At 44.7% G+C, this 20,601-nt stretch overlaps 1 protein-coding gene across 4 annotated transcripts in view; it reads right to left on the bottom strand.

Annotated features, from left to right (window-relative positions):
* Positions 1-18,544, bottom strand: part of OTULIN (OTU deubiquitinase with linear linkage specificity) — a 34,589-nt gene extending 16,045 nt beyond the window's left edge. For 2 of the 4 annotated variants that reach the window (XM_087443148.1, XM_087443147.1), the window contains exons 1-4: positions 18,282-18,541; positions 10,070-10,146; positions 4,491-4,585; positions 2,047-2,190 (exon numbers count right to left, since the gene is read on the bottom strand). In XM_087443148.1, coding sequence (XP_087299274.1) covers positions 2,047-2,190; positions 4,491-4,585; positions 10,070-10,146; positions 18,282-18,457 — 492 coding nt within the window. In that variant the 5' untranslated portion in view covers positions 18,458-18,541. Of the gene's footprint in view, positions 1-2,046; positions 2,191-4,490; positions 4,586-10,069; positions 10,147-13,058; positions 13,147-18,281 lie in introns of those variants that run through there. The other 2 variants (XM_087443149.1, XM_087443150.1) reach the window with 2 other exon arrangements.
* Between the last annotated feature and the right edge of the window lie 2,057 nt (positions 18,545-20,601).

Genomic DNA, 20,601 nt, shown 5'->3' with positions numbered 1-20,601 from the left:
TTTTTTTAAGATTTTATTTATTTTATTTTTACCCCCAAAGCCCCAGTGGATAGTTGTGTGTCGTAGCTGCACATCCTTCTAGTTGCTGTATGTGGGACTCGGCCTCAGGATGAACGGAGAAGTGGTGCCTCGATGCGCAACCGGGATCCGAACCCGGGCCACCAGCATCGCAGCGCGCGCACTTAACCACCAAGCCACAGGGCCGGCCCTATACTACTTTTAATATGGCCGATGATCTTACCAAAGGTATCCTGCTGGTAAAATACAAGGGACATTGTGCTTTACTCTTATAGGGTGGATTTTATATGCTTAATTATGTAGAACACTACTTATACCCAGAGTTTCTTGGAAAGTATAAACATTCAAATTCATTATGTCAATTAAGTCCATAAACTTAAACAGCCCCTTAAAGGAAAACGCTTAAAGGAAAACTCAGCCTAAAACTGAGGAGGATTTTATGTCACAATCTACAAATCGAGGTATGGTTGTCAAACAGAAGTAAAAGCAAAAAGCCAACCAAGTGAAAATCACTCGTTTGCTTCCCTAGCAGAGTCCCATATCCACGGGCAGGCTTTTGTTGACTGATCAACAGTTCTGAAATATTCTACTACTAATAAACGTCATGACTGCAAAGAAAAAAACAGCCTAGTGTATCAATCTCTTTGCCTCTCTATTAAAAAAATAAGCTAATACTAAGAAATCTGCTTAAGATGACATACATTTTTGCTTGGAAGAAAATATCTTCCATAGGTATCATTTAGACAGTTCATACAGGTGCGCTGATTTTATATCGGTTTATAAAATGGATAATCACAGGACAGACAGGTGGCATCCTCCACCCACTGGTCCTGGTTTTGCCCTTTGAGGGCGTGTGATTCCTCATCCACTTAACAGACCTCTAACTAGCTTAGCAGGCAACCAGTCTCCTCTAAGTCTTCTTTATTCTAAACAAATACCTCAGGTCCTTCAACTGTTCCCAAAACGAAATGAATCATCTTGGTCACACTCCCATCTGTACTGAGGATACAGGCACAGGGCTGCACACGGTCCTCGAGATGGGATCCCACCAGCCCAGTTCAAGCGGGACTGTCGCTGCCTATGTTTAGAAGCACTCCTTTTAAAACAGGGCTTCATTACCACCGCCAGCCACCACACGTCACGTGGGCTCATAGAGGGCTGGCAATCAATTAAAATCCTGACATATTTTTTTCTTCCCTCATAAGTTGCTGGTATGGCAGATCTCCCACAGCTGGCAGGCACTTTGAGTTTTGTTTTTCTTTGTTTTGTTTTTTTTTACATATAAGCACAGGACTTCCGATTTTTCCCAATTAAGGCAGACTGTCAGTTCCACTCAATCATTCCTGCCCACCAAACTATTTTGGGATATTCGATCATCCAACCTATGATGTGACCTCATCTGATGTGTGCTGTGGACACAAGACACACAGACACGTGACTTCGTGGGGTGTCACTACCACAGTGTGGATTTAAAACACTAAAGAGGGCGAGGCATGGGACACAGCACCTGACTCACCTCCCCAGGAAGCCTCTCCCAGGGCGACATTAATCACCTCTCCTTTGGTGCTGCTGTTCAGCTACCTACTAAGCCAACCCTCCTAACACTATGCACGGGGTCCTAACTTCTTGATTTGGAGCTACAACTACAGAATGTGCATTCTAAAATCCCAGCAGGTTCTCAGATGGTACAACATACAGCCCACTTAATACAGACACAAAAACTGAAGTCAAAGTTTTGGTGTCAAAAAAAAAAACTGCTCCTAAGTACTTCTTACAGACTAAAAACCTGCTCTCTAATTCAGCTGAATTGTTCAAATAAATTTTATCATTTTTCTCTTCTGGGAAATACCAATTATTTTTGGTGGCTGTACTATGCAAAATCACCCCAACCACACAAAACCAAATAAACCCACACGCTGACACCATATTGCAGACAGCATTAGCACATAGCACAGACAGAAAAGGGAAGTCTTTCTCACAAAAAACGATTGGAAACATTGCGGACTCAAACCTGCAGCAGCAGCGTACCAGCGTGAGCTCCGGGTCCAGAAGCCAAGAGGGCAGTGCCGCCGGCTGGCTCATGGCCTGGAACAGTGTGGCCCTCAGCGCACAGTAATTATCTCCACGGACTCGCCTTATGGAGGTGAATTTCTGAGACACCTCCTCGTAGCCCTGAGTGAAAGCATCAAAGAATTCAAAATGGTCATTACTGACTTCAGACAGTAGAGCAAGTCTTATTCCTGGGGAAAAAATGTGCCCTTGACCACCGGAAGAATGGAAATAAGGCTGACTGAGTCCTTCACATAAGACAGTCTAATTCCTTTTTTATTCATCAAAAGAAATTAACAAATATTAGTACTGTACAAAATATCAGTATATGTAATAGACACACTAGAGCATACAATATAATACGCCAAGTATTATTAAAACACCAGCCACCCCCAAAGTTGGAGTTATATCTCCCATTCTCAGCAATTGTTGTAACACTCACTTATTGATAACCAACATTCTAAAGAGTTTAATCTGTGTTTAAATTGACCCTAAACTCCTTCATGAAGAGATAAGAAAGGAGAGAGATATAGTAAGTTTGTATCTCCGTATTTACAAAAATACTCCAAAATCCCAAGTTTCCATGGTATATTAAAAAAAGTCTACATGCTAGGAGATGTCTGGATAATTCTGCTGGACTTTTTTAAAAAGTGGATTTAAGTGTCATTCTTATTCAGTCTGGAAGTGAAACAAGGAAATGAAAATGCTCAGTGACTTTCTCAGTCACTCAAAAACAGCCATCCAAATGGACTGTTTTAAAGCACACCCCAAAAAAGGACACCATAAAATCCTAGTGACCTAGTGCATAGGCCCGATTTCTCTGGCTGGACACTGCTCAGGCCTCGGTAGGGACTTCACTGCCTCCCCCATCTCACTCACCCCCGTCCTGTAGGTCCTTTCTCTCATCCTGCTCTTCCTCGACAGTCACTCGTAACCCTGCTCCCTACCCTGCACTTACACACAGGAAAAGCTGTCACTCTCACCGTGGGGTGGACATTTGCAAAAAGTCATCCCGCGTCCAACCAGCGCACCCTCATTCTTAGTTGTCACAGGATGACATTCTAAGTGGATATGAAAGTACTTCTTTCCAATAATAAAATTTTGAGTCGCATTTTTATTTAACGGTCCAACCATTACAACACATAAGGGCCCATTAAGCAGACTCACGCTTACGAATGTGCACCTCTTCCCTGTGGTGGACCCCCATTACCCCCAAATTCTCACAATGGCTAGGTCAACAGCAACTGCCCCTTTCCAAATGCAGGGATTACTCATGCTATTTCAGAGGTGAATCAAACTTTTAAATTAAATTTTGATTTATACACACTTACTTCCAAAAGAATATCCAAAACAAAAACAGACACAGACAAATAAGGACTGGAAAATAACTGAGATCCAAGCTGTTACCAGGCTCTGAGATGCTCTAATTACTGCTGTGGGTCCTGATGTGATGCTTTTCTGACTGACATGCCTTTGATTATTTGGTCACAGAAAAGTCCAACTACAGGGTCAAATCTTTCCCTCAAACTATAATCACAGAGGAATGACTTCAGCGTGAGTTCCAAAATATGGAACATTTGGATAACTTAATAGATATCTTCAATTATGGACCTTAAGGTACAAACTGTTAGAATAGAGATCCTTTAAAGAGATTGAGGTCATAAAATTGTAAGTCAGTGAAAGCATTTCTGGAGTAGGTGAGAAAATAGAGTGCAGATATCTGGCCTTCTGGTTATCTAGTTTGATACAGGGCTGGAGGCTGTTAGAAAATCTGAGTGGCCGATACACACTTTGGGAGTGGGTCAAGGGGTCTGACCTGAGCAGTGACCTGGCCCTGTGAGTCACAACAGGACCACGTCATGGGAATCCCCTCCATTCCATGGCCTTGGAGACTACCTTAGGGTCACCAATCTATGCAATGGGACTAGGAGGGAGCAGCTCCTGGGATGTACAAAATGCAGGGAGCAATTTCAAATCCTTCCACAAAGGGAGTGCAGGAGGGGCCAGGCACCTAGGACTGAAGGGCATAAACCAAACCCGGGTGGGGACAAGAAGGAGGTATAACCTCTGAGGCTTTTACCTCACCAGAAGGGCATTCCCAAATGACGCCAAGAGGACAACTAATGGCTGGCCCAACTCTAAACAGCACAAAGTCATTTACGTGTTTTTCAAAGAAATCAACTTACTATATAACTGATGCTGCCTCTATATTAATACTGTGACTTGAAACAAGTCCCTTATCTTTAGAGTCTGTTTCCTCAGCTCTAAAATTAGAACACCAATTAGAACACCAATATTTACATAGTCTAATAGCAGTTGTCATAACTAACGTCTAAAAATATAAAAGAATATATTAAATAATTACTTAATAGTTACCATAGACTATTGGTAAGACTCGAAATATGCACATCTAGGCATCATACCTTTTTCATACACGTCGCTTTCTGTGTATTTCCCCTCCATTCTTTTTTGCAGTAGTCCATGATATCCATTTCAGGAGCTACACTTAATCTGAGTTCTGTTAAAGAATAAAAAAAGGGGGAGGGGATTAATGAAACAAAGCATAATCAGAATAACAGTACTGCTTCACTTGGGTGTTACTGTCTCTCTCACTTCATTCCAAAAAAATCCAGGATCCCCTCCACCACCTACCCCCTGGTCCAGACCACCATCATCTCGTTCCCAGATAACCACAGAGGTCTCCCGATGGGTCTCCCTTGTCACCACACCCTACTGACCATTCTCCACATGCAGCCAGAGTGATGCATTTAAAACATAACTCAGACGATACCCATCACTCCTGCGCTCTGAGAGCTCCAGAGACTTCCCATCTCACTTGGAGTGGCATCAATGTCCTTACTACCTACAAGGGTCCCCTGCCTTGACCCCTCACTGCCTCTCTGGCCTCCGCTCCCATCACTCCCTTCACTGACGGCTCCTGCCTCACCTGCAGCCTCCTCTGTACTCCTCCAACACACCTGGCTCTTCCCAGGTACCTGCTCCCTCACTCCATGCAGGTCTCTGCTCACCTCTGACACTCCTCTATCACAATGTCTCACACACATCTTCACTCCATTCCCCTTACACTGTTTTGTTTTTCTCCTTGGCACTAATCAACACCTGACATATTTCTTTTTCTCCACTCCCCCCACACTCCCTACACACAAACAGAGTGAAGCATGAGCTCCTTGAGGGCAGTGACTTGTTTTATTTCTTGGCTGTGTCCTCAGCACCTGCAACTGCCCTGACACAGGTGTCCATGAATACTGTTCTATCAATTAAAGATGCAACAGTCTGAGCTACGAGAAAATACATCTAATGATTTGTAATTCATTTTTACATCCATTATACAAAGAGATAACACCTCCATAACAAAAAGTATACTTAACTGTCTTTATTTATATCCTGCCCAGATCTCAAAAGGCTCTAAGTGGTTGATAATGAGCCAGAAACTAACAGAGCCCTCAACGTTAGCTGAACAATAGACCTCATTCGACTCTAATAACACATCCCCAAAATTAAAAATACAACTTACGATGAAACAAATGACACAGTAAAAAAACTGGCCTTTAGATTTCCCTTGTTTAACACGAGGTTTGGAGTCGACTTTGTGGTAGACGCGTATGCACGCACATGTGTATGTCTGTGTGTGTGTTTCAGGAAGAAAGAAGGGTAAATTCTCAAGCATGTTTTGACTTCCTTTTTAAATTATTGAAGAAGTAAACGTTAGCAAAGAGATTAAGGTATAAACACTGAAGTACTTTACAACATATTTACTCTGGAGGAAGTTGTACATAAAATAAAAACGTTACAACCAGCTCAATTCAACAAATATTTGCTGAGTGTCTAATATGTGCCAAGCATTGAGCTGGGAGCTAGGGATACGCAGGCGATAAAGACCCAGATTCTGTGCTGAATGGGTTTACAGACTACTGAAGAGGAAAAGGCAACAGGCATTACCAAGCCAGAGTGTGATGGATGCTGGAGCGATTGACTAACGAGCACAAGAGGAGCCCCTAAGCCTAAGCCCTTCCTGCAGTTTAGTAAATCAATTTTTTTAATGCAAAATGGAAGAATTGCCTATTTTTATAATTTTATTTATTTATTTATTTTCCCCTCAAAGCCCCAGTAGATAGTTGTATGCCATAGCTGCACACCCTTCTAGCTGCCACATGTGGGACGCGGCCTCAGCATGGCCGGAGAAGCGGTGCATCGGTGCGCGCCCGGGATCCAAACCCGGGCCACCACCAGCAGAGTGCGCACACTTAACCACTAAGCCACGGGGCCGGCCCAGAACTGCCTATTTTTAAAAATCTCACTGTGAAGCCTTTTATAAAGAAAGTAGGCCTTTCATATAAAAGAAAAAATAACACATATACAAATAACATAGATACATCTATCTGTGGCATAAGTCAGGATTAGCTTAAAAGTGAAACAGACCCCTGAAGCATGATATTCAGAGACCACAAATACCAACGCTGCACAGCCAATCCTCAAATAAAGACCTATCCTTGTTTAAATTCAAGAAACACTTTTTGAGTCTCTACTTAGTGGAGGGAATAGTTCTCTTGTCTCTGCCTTCCATTTGCCTCTCCACAAGGCAAGATGAACTGCAAATGTCCAGAGTCAAGGACATTTACCGGGCCATGTTCTCTCAGCAGGCAGAGCACGCTTCCAGTTCAGGAAGGGCCTCCTGGGGAGAAAGTTCAGCCTTCCTGCTCTCCTCTCCTGCACCCCTCATTCCAGTCCTCAGTCCTGCACACACCAAGATAAGACCTGGCCCCTGGGCCCAGCCCCTCAAGACTGAGGGGAGGAGGCAGGAGGCCTCAACTGGCCAAGAGGTCAAGCCACAGGCCACAACCTGTGCTGAATCAGAGGCCTGCGTGAGACAGTGAGGGTGGGGTAATGGGGTACTCGTATAGCTGCTAGCATCAAAACAATGCTTTCATTCCTGTCCTGCTGCTATTCTTTGGGAGGAGGGCTCCAACAGCCACTGCACGCCATCCTCTAGGCCAGGAGCTGGAGGCACAGGCCAGGCAGTGCCTGACCTCAAGCGGCTTAGAGGACACAACAGGTCCTTTCTTTGTTTAATGGCAAACGACATAGACTCTGATTACTTTTTCCAGGAAAGAATATCTCTAATGGAAAAATAACAAAACTCAAAGGGGAAAGCTGAAAACCAGAGTGGCAACAAGGAGCTAAAATAACCAAGAGGTCTGGTCCTTAACCACCATATGGTGATTCAAGGGACTCTCGGAAAATGGGAAGTTAAAACTGAATCCCCTCCAGAAAGCCGGGACTCTCCATCAGAGGGTGGGCTAGGGCAAGAATTGCAAACTTTTTCTGTAATAGGCCAGAGAGTAAATAACACAGGCTTTGAAGGCCACAAGGTTTCTGTCACAACTACTCAACTTTACCATGCGTGAAAGCCACCATGGACAATATGTAAACTAAGAAGTTTCAATAAAATTTTATTTACAAAACCAGGTGGAGTGTCAAATTTGGCCAGGCAGCCATAGTTTGCTGACCCCTGAGCTAGACGAAAAAGAAAACTTTTCTCTAACAAAGAGAAAGCATAAGAAAACTTTCTGCCTTGGTCTGGGTTCTGGCTTGTGGGGAGAGGAAGTCTCCCCCGAGATTTCATAACCACAGGCCGGCTGTCATACACGGACAGGGTGTGAATGCAGACTAGCCACAAGACCCTGGAAACTTACGTCTAGAAACTAACATAAAGTGGCCCAAGGTAGGTGATACCCTGGGTGCCTGGCAGAAACAAGGCCAAATTCTCTCACACTCAAGCCAGATTACACAACTCTACAGAGATACACAAAAGTTGAGCTTACAATTCAAACTTTGAAGAAACAAAAAATAAGAAAAACAGCAATGGCATAATTAGACCTGCCAGGATTTTCAGGGAATGAAACGATCAGACCCAGAACAGTATGTTTGAAATACTTAAATAAATAAAAGGAATAAAAAACATGAGCAAAGAGCAATAAGCTATCAAAAAAGACCAGCAAAGCTGGAGGGAAAACAGAACTTTTCCAAAAAAGAAAGAGGAAAATAGATCTGACAAGACTGTCTGGAACGCTACAGAGGCTGCACGATAAAAAATATATATGAAAGGATGTGTAACTGAGAACCCTGAATGAGGGCCAACATCTAATCAGAGTTCTGAAAGAGGTGAATAGAGGGAATAGGAAAAAGGCAATTTTCAAAAAGATAATGGCTGAGAATTCTCCCAAACTGATGAAAACTAGGCATCCAAGAATTAAAAAAAAAAATCTCAAGCAATATGTTTAAAAAAAAATCCATACTTAAGAGACATCAGGAGAAACTGCAGAACACGGAACACAAAGAGAAAACAAAGGGAAAAGACATTATCTACTAAGGATTAGTCTGACTGCAGTATTTTCAACTACAACAGAAAACAGAAGACAATGGAATAAACCTTCAAAAAGATTACAGAAAACAAGTATTCATCTGGAGTTATTAAAGACTGAAAGTGAAATAAAGAAATTTTCAAACAAACAGCTTCCTACCTGGAAGTTCTGACCCTTACAGAGACACTTCCAAAGGATGTTATGTCAGGAAGGGCAACGAACTCAGAAGAACTGAGATGCAAGGAGGAGTGTGAAGGGATCCATTTCAATCTCAGATTAAAGCTGGTAGTGACAAGGCCCACTGAAAAGCTAAAATGCCTGCACAGGGCTACACTGGCGGACAGAAGAATCCTAACAGACAGCCTGCAGAGTGAGACGGAAAGCAAGAGGTCCCTGCAAATGCAGCAGGAATCGACAATGGCCAAAGAAGCACTTTCTCCTCAGGAACAGGACTTATAAAGACTCTGCATCCTAAGTGAATGTTGTGCAACTGCAGCAGTAGAAACCAAGCATCCTGTGAAGTTTTATCGACTGGAATAGTGTGGCCCAGGAATACACTTGATCAGACCACTACAAAGAACATCTCCTATGGCTACCACAGGGAAGAGTTCGATCAATTCCTTGTGAGGAAGACTCAGAAATTATCATCAAAAACCCTACTCTGTGTCATTTGTTCCTAATTACACATATGATAATACTTTTACTAATCATAAAGTAAACAGACGCTAGTTCTCAAAACAAACCAGTAGAGGCGCCAGCCCAGGGTTCACAGGTTCGAATCCCAGGTGAGGACCAATGCACCACTCATCAAGCCACGTGTGGCGGCGTCCCATATACAAAATAGAGGAAGATGGGCACAGATGTTAGCTCAGAGCCAATCTTCCTCACAAAAACAAAAAAACAAACAAAAACTCAGTAGAACATACACATTAGACAGGCAATGAGAGAGAAAATGCCACTTGTGAATCATCTATGGCGTATCCCCAAATTGGAGCATCCCCACTCAGCTCCTACATGAGGCTAGTCAGGGAAGTAACGAGGCACTTCTCCACACACAGCCCTGCCAGCCACCTGCAGGGAGAATGGGAGTAATGCCTTTCCCCAGCAGCAGTGGGTCCCGATGGAAGCGGGAAGGGCAGGCATGACTGAGCAGAAACATGGACACAAAATCACAAAAGGACGAGAGAATTAGCACTCTCAATACTATGATCAGAACTTTCTTACAAGTCAATCGAATTCACATGGCCATCTGTATGCAAAGACACGGAGAGCCAACTTCTCAGTAAGTTCTTCCACTTGAAATGAAAAACGTATTTCAAATCCAAACTCTCCCTCTAAGTATATAAGGAAATCAAGAACCAAGAGATTAAACAAATCCTCACAGCTGCAAAAATGATATGAATGAAAAGAATGCAGGGAGAATATCTGCATTTAAATTTTAAAACCTCAGGAAACAGTCTTCCCCAAACATACTTCAGCAAATGCAGAGAAGACCACATGCATAAAGATGTTTCCCAGGAAGTACATCTCAGTATTTTATGAAAATGGATACACCAATTTAACCACATTTTATACTATAAACAGTAAGAACCCTATAAATAAAACAATTCCGAACATACCTGATGATCCTTTTTCATGTATAAGTAATTCTTTCTCCTTTTCTATTTCATCTGCGTCACGATACATGTCCTCCTCGCTGAAATCACACCAAATTAGACATTTCAAAAATTTGTTGCACTGACATTTTCCCACTTATCACAATATACAGCTGCTTAAAAAATTTATAAGACACTAAAAGTTTCATCTTTCATATCACATGATGACAATCTGATAAAATATGGGTCTTATATCTTAGATGCTCATGTTCTATCATTCTACTTCACAGTTTCTTAGTTTAAATGAGACATTTTACATCACTCCACTTGCTACACGGCTCTGAGGCCATTTCAATTTTAACGTCTATTAATGCCTCAACTATGTATGTAAGCATCTTAGTATGGTATCAGCAAAGCTCTGACATGATTCTATCAAGTTCCAAGAATGGACATAGTGCTAATAAAAGTATTTATACAGGAGTGCAGGCCAACTGCCAACTTTAGTATATCAAAAGCAAATTTTTACAATAGCTACCCTAAAAACAAGGATAGGAGAGCATTAACTATTACAAGTCCCCAAAGCTAAAAAACCTCGAGGCACCTCCTGTTCCCTGACCCCCACATTCAAGCCGCCACCCATGTCCTGCTGAACACATCCCCATTGCCCCACTTACTTTAACTGCTGCCACAACTACTGACTTGGTACTTATATAATAGCTTCTAAAGAGTCTCTAGTCTCATTTAGTGAACTAACAAGAACCTACTGAGTAACTAGAAAGGGAGAAAAACTCACTGGATGCTAGACAAGGGTGAAGAATAGGACTTCTGGTTTTAAGATGCCTCAAGATACACCATAACATGACAATGATGGGAAACAGAAATGCCAACTCTATCTTCACTGAAACCATAAGACATGTGAAGGCCCAAATAGCCCAAAAGTGGACAAAGGAATAGTAAACGACAGAGGACAGGAAAGCAGGTGGAGGGGCATCTGCTGGAAGGGAAGACCAATATGGTGGAGAGGCGGCTGCCGGAATGGAAGACCAATATGATGCAATATGGTGGAGGGGCATATGCCGGAAGGGAAGCCAGTAAACCCTGCACAACCCCACAAAGGCTGGGGACTTGGAGGTGCCAAGTATTTCAGAGGGTACAGGAGACACCCAGAGCTGAAAACAAGAAACTGGCTGACATATGCATAAGGACTCTGAATTCCCTATACTCCCTCCCCATGACAGCACACCTCCATCCTCACACAAAACGGGAGGCTCCAGCCACAATGGAACATAGGAAGGAGGAGTTAATAGGGTCAATAAAAAATAAGCAATTAAGTGAATGACTGAGATACTACCATTCCCAAGTCCCTTAGCACACCCACTCCTAGCACACGGCCTAGCACAGCCGGGGGAAAGAGGAAAGGGTGAGAGGGACAGCGAGACAGATGAAGGGATGTGCTGAGAGGCAGACTGAGGTGGGGAATCTAATGTACCCACTTGCCCAACCCCACTGAAACCCATCAATGGCTCCCAGATAAGCAGGGAAGTCTGATCTGGACCTGGCCCACCACTCTAGCCTGTATGCCATGATTTCCCTACACACACCCACACCAGTCCAAACACTTGACCAACACTAGCCTGCACTTTTTCACCTGTGATTGGCTCTGCCTATTCCCTCTGTCTGAAAGGCTCACTGCCTAACACATCAGGACACCTGCTGTGTGGGTGACCCTGCTGTAGAGTGCCATGGCTGTAGTAGGGACCCTGGAGTTCGAATGTCAGGGTCTAACCACTCCCCACTCCAGCCTTATTAGCTGTACGTATGACTGTGGAACTAAAGTAACTACACGTCTCAGTGCCTAAATTTAACCACTTGTAAAAAGGACAGTAAGAGTACTCACCTCAACAGATCGTTCTGAAAAGAGACATGTAAAATAATTAGCATGCAAAAAAGTTAGCTATTCTTATTAATTCTTATACTATATCCATATGCATTGGTGCAGGGTATTCATAAACAATTTGCTCGATGATCATTTCTTATTCCTTTTTTTCTCTCTAAATAAAGGTGATGGTGTGTGGGTGCCCATTTTTTTAAAGTTGTGGAGTTGACGGGACATATTAGGGAAAAGGTACTTTCCGTGTGCTCTGACTCCAGTGAGATTTCAAGCAAAAGGTGTGATGTCACCCACGGAGCCCGTGCCAGAGTTAAAAGCAAACAGATTCACAGGGATGACACATGAAACACCTGAAATAAAAAGTGACTACATGTGTTAGTTCTTCTTTCACTACTTTCATGATGTCTTTTAGCCCGCTTCCTAGATTTATCAAATAGGAGAGAAATTCTGATCCTATAAAACAGGCAAGTGAGTGAATCACTTTCATAATAGCTTATCAGAAGCATGTCTTCAGACAACCTGCTTCCCTAAACTTGGCCTCAGTTTTCTTATCCTCAAAATGAGAAGGCTGGACAAGATCTATATGATCTACCTAGTTCCTCTTCCAGTTCTTAGTTCCAACAGACTATGAATCTATTTGTCATTAAAAACTGTGCTTCACGTGAATTCTGTGGCTATGCCGCATGCACATTTGGCTCCACTTTCGTGCTCCTTTTTAATCTACAAAATGACCAAAGTGCAATTACAACCCCAGTACCCAGACGAGGCTCTCTAAACAAGCATCTCTCAGTCGAGCCTCAAACACAAATTCCCACAAAGGCCGACAGGAGAGGAACGGAAAGAAATCAACAGCAGAACTAAATGCAAAGGGAAGACAAACAGAAAGTGAGATTATTGGAAATAAGAAGCAGTGATTCAAGATATACAAAAGAAGCAAAGCAGAAATTGATGAATGGGAGGCCCAGAGTAATATTCAAATTACTTGAGCCACAACTAGATTTCATTCAGATCCTGTGCACAAATGTTTCCTAACTTCCATGGCTATCAAGGACATGTAACAAAGGACATCTGCTAACTTTCCAAGGCCACCAAGGAAATTGTAATACGGCCTTTAAACGTCACCTGAAAAATGATCCGAAAGCTGTATTTCCTTGGAAAGAGGATAAGTTTCAAGTTTAAGCAATAAAGCTCAATCAATATGGTCAGAAAAGAAGATATTTAACAGCTTTGGCTGTTGGATGAAATATTCATTCAACATAACGACAATCAACTGAAAAGAGAGAGAAAGAGAGACGTGTGAAAGTGAGAAAAATAAAAATAATTTTATTTAAGAAATTACTTGATTCAATAAACTTTTGCTTTAACTTTTTAAAGTATCAAAATGTTAATGCTGAAAATAAAGACAAAATAAAATTATATTTAAAGTTGGGAATCTGAAATAGCTAAAGGTTTGAATTTTTGTTACGAGAAAAGAACATAATGAAAGGAAAAGGGACATTATATGATAAGATAAAATCATCAATGCTGAAGTTTCAGAAATTTGGCAATCTTTCATGTGTGTCAAGTTGGGGTGGGGGTGGGGAGTGTCCACCATTTGGCACAAAAGAGGCCACTGAAGCCCACCGACTAGATCACCACAGCAAAAAGTTTCCTTCTAGAAAACACACAGATAACTAGAACAGTAGTAAAGAGAAGCAAGACAAAGTCTTAAAAGCAACTTGATTTTTTGGGGACCATGGCATGTGAATTACACAGTTGTATTAAATTTTAAAACCAAAAGGCTAATAATACCTATTTAGAAAATTCTTAGTTTACCACCATAATGTTATTTTCAAGCTCCCATTTTCTATTAAGCTAGAAATGATATATTTCATTCTTAATATTAAGGCAATACACACCGTTGAGTAAGCTACATGATTTTGCATACCAAATGATAACTTTCCCCTTGCTCTGTTCAAAGATCTGCATAACAATACATTTTTGAAAACTTCATTAAAAAACGCTTACTGCATATAGACAAAATTATACTATTCCCAAGAACAAAAGCTATAAGCTAAAAACAGCTCAGCGAAGCAAAAGACATTTCTGTGAAGCTAATTTTTCAATTTCTAATCCAAGTAAACATGAAATATAAAAAAAGTCAATGCTGACGTACATGCAAAGTTAACTAGACAGCATTTTAATCACTCACCATTATGAATCTTTACACCAAGTTCCCCTCAGTTGTCTAAAAAAGCTACACTGACTACGACTTTGTTCAGCTCTCTGGACTAAAGGCTTAAGTTGGCCTGTTCTAAAAGACTAATGGCCCAGGCAGCATTGGTGAGACAGTGTCAACCACTGTGACACCAATGCGCCTTCCCACACAGGCACAGGAAAAGCAAAGACCACTCAACCCAGCCTTTCTCCACCCCTGAGCGGTTGTAGAGATGGGTGAACAACACATCAAGTGCAGGAAAGTACCGGCACCCAGGCCAAAATTCCGCCTCCTTTCTGCAAGTGGACTTTCCATGACTGGCTCATGCTACTCCACGTGACTTCCAGAGGTATCTGGGGACAATCCAGACACCCTCAACAGTGAGGTTTGATTCTCAGAAACATCCCAGCTCTGGACTCTGAAGCAGGCTCTATATCTGGGTGGGCAAAGCGGCAGGAAGGAGTAGCTGCTACCCCATCAAACGTACCCCCCAGGAGCTAAGGTGGGAGGTGGGTGGGAAAACACACTGGCTCAACAGTATATTTAGCACACCCGAGAACAGTGATTTAACAATTTGTTATTGTTCACAGCCCTTTTGAGAATCTACAGCTTTCATCAGAACCTCAACCCAGAAAAACATAAGTATACATAACATTTTGCCTTCAGTTCCAAAGGGGTTCACAGACATACGCTCCCCACCAAGCAGCCAGCCTATGGACCCCATAGTGAGACCCTATCCCATCATAAAGCAGACAGGGAAGGGCCAGGGAGTAGTCTCGCTTCCCAATTCCCTAAGCAGATCTGGCCTGGCCACCAACCCTGTCCCAGGACCATCTTGGTCCTCAAGGTTGCAGTGCAGATTAGCTTAGCTAAGGGAAAGAGTGGACAAGGTATAAGTTTCAAAAGCAGGGGTGGGGTGAGCAGGGGATAGAGCACTGGAGACCCGCTGACAGGAGCAGTGACAAAGTTCAAAAAAAGTCAACTAAATCTAGTCTAAGACTTCTTCAAATGGGACCCTAAGTCATCCTGTGAGCCATCCCTAGGGCTTGTCCAGGGGCTGCCAGCCAACCACAGCTCTCAAATGAGCTAAAGGAACGATGAGTTGAGGGAGGGATGGACAGAGGAAGAAAAGAAGGAAAGAAGGAAAGAAGGAAGGGAAGAAAGAAGGAGATTTACAAAGTAGCTTATCCATGTGGTTTTTGTCTTTCTTCCCCACTGTCTCTCCCTCATGAAATACAGTGAGCTGAGTGAAAAGGAATGAGTATCCTACAGTACTGCCTAGGAAATGAGCCATTCCTTCCCCTACTCACTGCACCCTTCAAAGAGTCACATCCTGAATGTATAATGGCTGCAAAAGATGGGCTATGATTTGTATTCATAATTACTGTCTACTGAATATATTAAAAATGACTCTGCAGGATATCTCAAAATATCTGCAGTTTTATGGTGTTTCACATTTCATGTACAAATATTTCACTCAATTCCTCTGCAGGGCAAACCCAATTCTTTGGGTGGGAAGAAGGGACTTAGCTCCAATGACAGAAAAACACAGGGTTTAAAAACTATTAGGTCCTAATTCAGGCATTACACTATTTAAATCAATGCACAACTATTAAACTGTACATATCATCATGTAAGAACTGATGTGCACATATTATATTGCAAACTATGTAATAAGCAATGTTTATATGATGCAGTACATTTAGCCCTTAAGGAAATATCACAAAGCAAAGAGAAATAGCCCCACTGCCCATACAATAGGCAAGAAAGCCGGAAACACAAGACCTGACGTTCAGAAGCTGACATCTCAAATTAAGTCACCTCCCTTCCCTCACTCTCCCTTGTTCTCTTACGAGAGTTAAAGGAGAATAAAATCATCCAAGACAACAAAAGCAGGGAGAAAAAGAAATTAAGCTGCTTAATAAACTGCAAACTGGAACATCTATTCCAGAAAAAAATAATCTGAAGTTTGCCGTCATTATAAACCACATCCCTCTGCCTGGGTTTGCTGATAGGTCAGAAAGGGATGGGGGAGGTTCCCACCCAAGCATCAGGTATCTTGGCCCTGAAACCTCCTACTCCCTGTGCCTCCCTGACCAAGCTGCACCTATGAATCTGCAATTCAGTTTCCTAATGTTATAATGACAAACCCAGGCTGGGTTTTTTAGATCCCTTTCAGCTCTAAGTCTATAATTCTACTGACAGTGGACAGAAGGGGCATCTGTGCCATGAAACCTTTTTAACAGGAAAGAGGGTTCCTTCCACGCCATGACCCATTTCCCCAGGTGCTCAGACTCTGGAAACCACATCCAGCACAAAAACCTGCCAAATAACTATGGGTACTTTTGGGAACATGGTTCTGGCTTCAAAGTTTCTGCATCACCCAGGGGGCATCAAACTGCTTAGGCCGAGGCTGAGGAGCAGCAGCTGAGGGCCAGGGCCACTAGGTGGGGGCACAGCTCTGACCAGCAGGGCCCGAGCCAGGTGGTAGCAGCAGCCAAGCTGGCAGCAGCAGTTAGGAACCAGCACGGGCTGTGGAGGGACAGAGACAAAACACACCCCCTACTTTACCCACTGCAGAGTCTGAGGGAGGTCTTGAACCCAAGGAGCAAAATTGCAGCCACGGGTCACATCAGCTCACACATGGGCCTGCACAGCAGTTTCAATTAAAAAAATAAAATAAGGGCGGGTCCGGTGGCACACCGGTTAAGTGTGCACGCTCCGCTGCGGCGGCCCAGGGTGCGCAGGTTTGGATCCTGGGCGCGCACCGACGCGCCGCTTGTCAAGCCATGCTGTGGCGGCGTCCCATATAAAGTAGAGGAAGATAGACACACATGTTAGCCCAGGGCCAGTCTTCCTCAGGAAAAAGAAGACTGGCATCGGATGTTAGCTCAGGGCTAATCTTCCTCACAAAAAATAAATAAATAAAATGCTACTATTTAAAAATCAGGACATTTCATACAAAAGTCAGGCTATCTGGATTCTTTAAATACAGAAAATCCAGCAACTATAGGGTGGAACTTAGCTGGACCCTGCCCCCAAAAGAGATGGGCCCAGCTGTCCAGGAACTCAAGGTCTACATCTCACCAGCTTCACTCACTGAGGTTACCTCCTGGGGGCAGCAGTTTGAGACCTCCTACTCCAAATTTTTCCTAATGGCTGTTAACACATTAAGTGTGGATAATGCCATCCCAAGGGGTTTGGGTGCTCAATAAATGAGAATGTCAAAGCCCACAGCAAAGAACCAGCAAATGACAGTTACTAAAATAATACACTATCTGCTTAACAGGCCTGCCAAGGACCCCTTTTTAGGAAATGCCAAAAAAAAAGTGCATTTGAACACTCCTTACAATTCAGCATTCCCGCCAATTAAGATATCTGTCAAACTTGGTCATCTGAGTGCTTTCCTCAATTTTGGAATCCCAAAGGCATTTATACGTGACTAGAACTTGAAAGTTTCAGCCTTCAAGTTTATATTCTGCTTCCACCCCTACCCCCAGACCCTTGCAGAAACTACAGACGCTTCCGATTTACGCCGCCGCCTTCACAGTTCGGTAAGAAATCGATCTAACCAGCACAGCACTGGCTTTCGTATTTAAACATAAGGTGGGGGGAGAATATCCAGTTAAGCCGTTAAAGGGCAAAACAGAATGGGGTCGGGCTCCGTTCAAAGTCTGTCCAACAAGTGGAATGCTCATCAAGCGGCGACTTGCCTTCCAAGAACAAATATGTCGCGCGGCTCAGTTTTCCTGCAGCTGTGACAGGGGCAACCTTCCTTCCTTCCGCACCAGCTTGGAGAAAAGATCTACTGGGAGTGAGTTCTAAAATAAGATGCTTTTCGAGTTTGTTTTCTAAGTTTCTGGAGCTTAAAATTTAGAGCTATGTAGATGTCAAAAATAAGGGGTGGGGGACAGTGAGTGACCAGAATTCTAAGAGGAGCCCTCTAGAAAAACATCTGTACTCGGACACTGGATACAAGAGTCTCCAAATTGCTCTCCGTCGCCGACGACCTTACTTAGAGCCGAGGGTGACAAGGGCCCTCCGCGCTACTCCCCCGCCCACCCCACCCCACCCCCAGCCTGCCCGAGGGGACCGAGCCCAGCGCCCCCTCCCGCCCCGCCGCGCCGGGCCCGCGCCCCGCGACTCACTGCTCGGCCGGGCACCTCACCGGGGCCCGCGGCTGCCCGCCGGCCGCCGCCTTCCCGCCCTCCCGCGCCGCGGCTCTCGCGGGGCCCGGAGACGCCGCCCCCGCCTCCCGCGCCGGCTTCTCGGCGCAGCTCGCGCCCGGCCACGCGACGGGCTGCGGCATGGTTCCCCGACTCATGGGGCCGCTGCGGGCGGCGGCGCCGCAGAGGTTCAGCCGCCTCCCAGGGACCCGGGGCCCCTCCCGTCGGGGCGCCCGGCCGTGGCCGCCGCCGCCGCCGCCGCTGCCGCTCTGCTGCCCCAGCCGGCTTCCGAGGGTGCGCAGAGCACTTCCGCGCGCGTCACCGCCGCCCGCTCCGCGGCCTCTGACCCGCGGCGAGGGGGCGGGGCCCGGGTGGGCGGGGAGTCCGGCGACGCAACGCCTACGCATGCGCCTGCGCGGACTGAGCCGCCGGCGAGGAGAGCGGACAGCGCGGCGCTGCCACTGCGCATGCTCTGCGGCCGCGTGCCGCCGGGCCGCCCCAGAGTTCCCGGCGCGCCCTCCTTGGCCGACGTCGCGGCCGCGGTGGTTGTGAGAAGGAGGGAAAGCCCCGAACGAGCGGTGGGACGCGTGCTCGGAGAGCAGGAAGAGGCAGGCCGGCCTGGGATGTGAAGTGCGCCAACGTGTTTGGGCGCCTGGCAGTATCACTCTGGGCTTCCGAGCGTCGCCCTACCCCCGGACGGGTTTCCTCGACTGGGATGTGGGCAGACTGAGTGGTGTGCGGTTTGCCCGGCCTTTCCCGAGGGACAGTTGCGTCATCACCCGTCCCCCAAGCCCGGGGGCTCTGGCCTTCAGTGTGGGCTCCGGCTCGTGGCTCCAGGGCTGGGAGTTATGTCCCCTCCCCTCCAACTCCAGGGAGGGAAGGGCCAACTGCTTCTACTGGACAGTTGAGAAAGCACAGCAGTGTGTGGTCTTGGACTATATTCTTTCAAATAGAAAATTCGATTAAGAGGAGCAAGAGCACAGGGAAAATATTAACAGATTTCGAGGATCGGAAGGCAACAGGTTTCATCTCTGGGGAGAGAATGGAGGAGTAGGTCTAAAGATGAGCAGCACTAGTGGGTGCGGGGGGGAGGGGGGGGCATTACGCAAGCAAAGAGTGAGGACCAAGGTATGGTGGAAGGGAATGGCATGGGCAATTGAGAGACCTGCAGGTAGTTCAGGGACAAAACAGGAAGGTAGCAGGGGATTTTATTGAAAGAAGGAACTGGAAGAAGGATGCTGGAGACCAGATCATGAAAAGCCACCTTAGGCTAACTAGGGAGCGTGTGCTTGATCCTCATTGAAAGATTGAAAGGAGATAATTTTGAAGGATCACTTTGTCTGTAGTTAGAAGACTGGAAAAGGGCAAGACTGGGAGACCAGTAGAGGGAGACTAAATAGTGGGCATCAAAGGGAGAAACTGGATGGAAAAAAAAGTTTGCATTTTAGGGCAAAGAGCTATGGGGAGTTTTTTTCCCTTTAATTTTATTTAAGAAAGTAATAACATGCTAAAAAAAAATTCAGATCATACGAAAGAATGTACGAGCTATATTTCTTATGGATATTAAGGGCGTGGGATTATAGTGGGTTGAACAGTGTCCCCCAAAATTCATGTCCACCTGGATCCTCAATGTGACCTTGTTTGGAAACAGGTTCTTTGCAGATATAATTAGTTAAGATGAGATCATGCTGGATTAGAGCGGGCCCTAAGTCTCATGACTGGTGTCCTTATAAGAGGAAAGGATGCAGAGATATATAGACACAGATGGACAAAGGACATGAGAAGATGGAGGCAGAGATTGATGAAGAAGTGATCTAGCTACAAGCCAAGAAATGCCAGGAGCCACCAGTAGCTAGGAGAAGGCAAGGAAAGATTATTCCAAAGAGCCCCCAGAAGAAGCATGGTGCTGCTGACAACTTGATTTCAGATATCTAACTTCCAGAACTGAAAGAATAAAATTCTCACTAAGCAAATATTCTAGATACAACATTTTACCTCAAGGAGTTGGAAGAAGCTTAACAGTTTGGTTAGTTGCTGAATATGTCTTTTCCTATTAAGCATGTGGGATTGGGAAAATAACCACAAGATGGGTTTGGGGACCCAATGGGCCCACTGTGAGAAGGGCCTGAGCAAAAACTCCATTGTTAACTTGACTTCCATCCACCCAAAAGGCCCTACACTAAATGAAGTTGAAGTGCTAGAACTGCCTAGGATACTGTATCCAAGTACTGGATATCTTTTGAAGGTATCCAAAGACTTGGAGAGATTGGAATGTTAGAGTGGATTTATCATGTAAGACCTG

Source organism: Ceratotherium simum, chromosome 18 (assembly GCF_057802395.1).
Source record: "Ceratotherium simum simum isolate JZ-2026a chromosome 18, ASM5780239v1, whole genome shotgun sequence".
NCBI lineage: Eukaryota > Metazoa > Chordata > Mammalia > Perissodactyla > Rhinocerotidae > Ceratotherium > Ceratotherium simum.
Note: the sequence above shows the minus strand (reverse complement) of the source record. Positions and strands in the feature narration are given on the sequence as shown.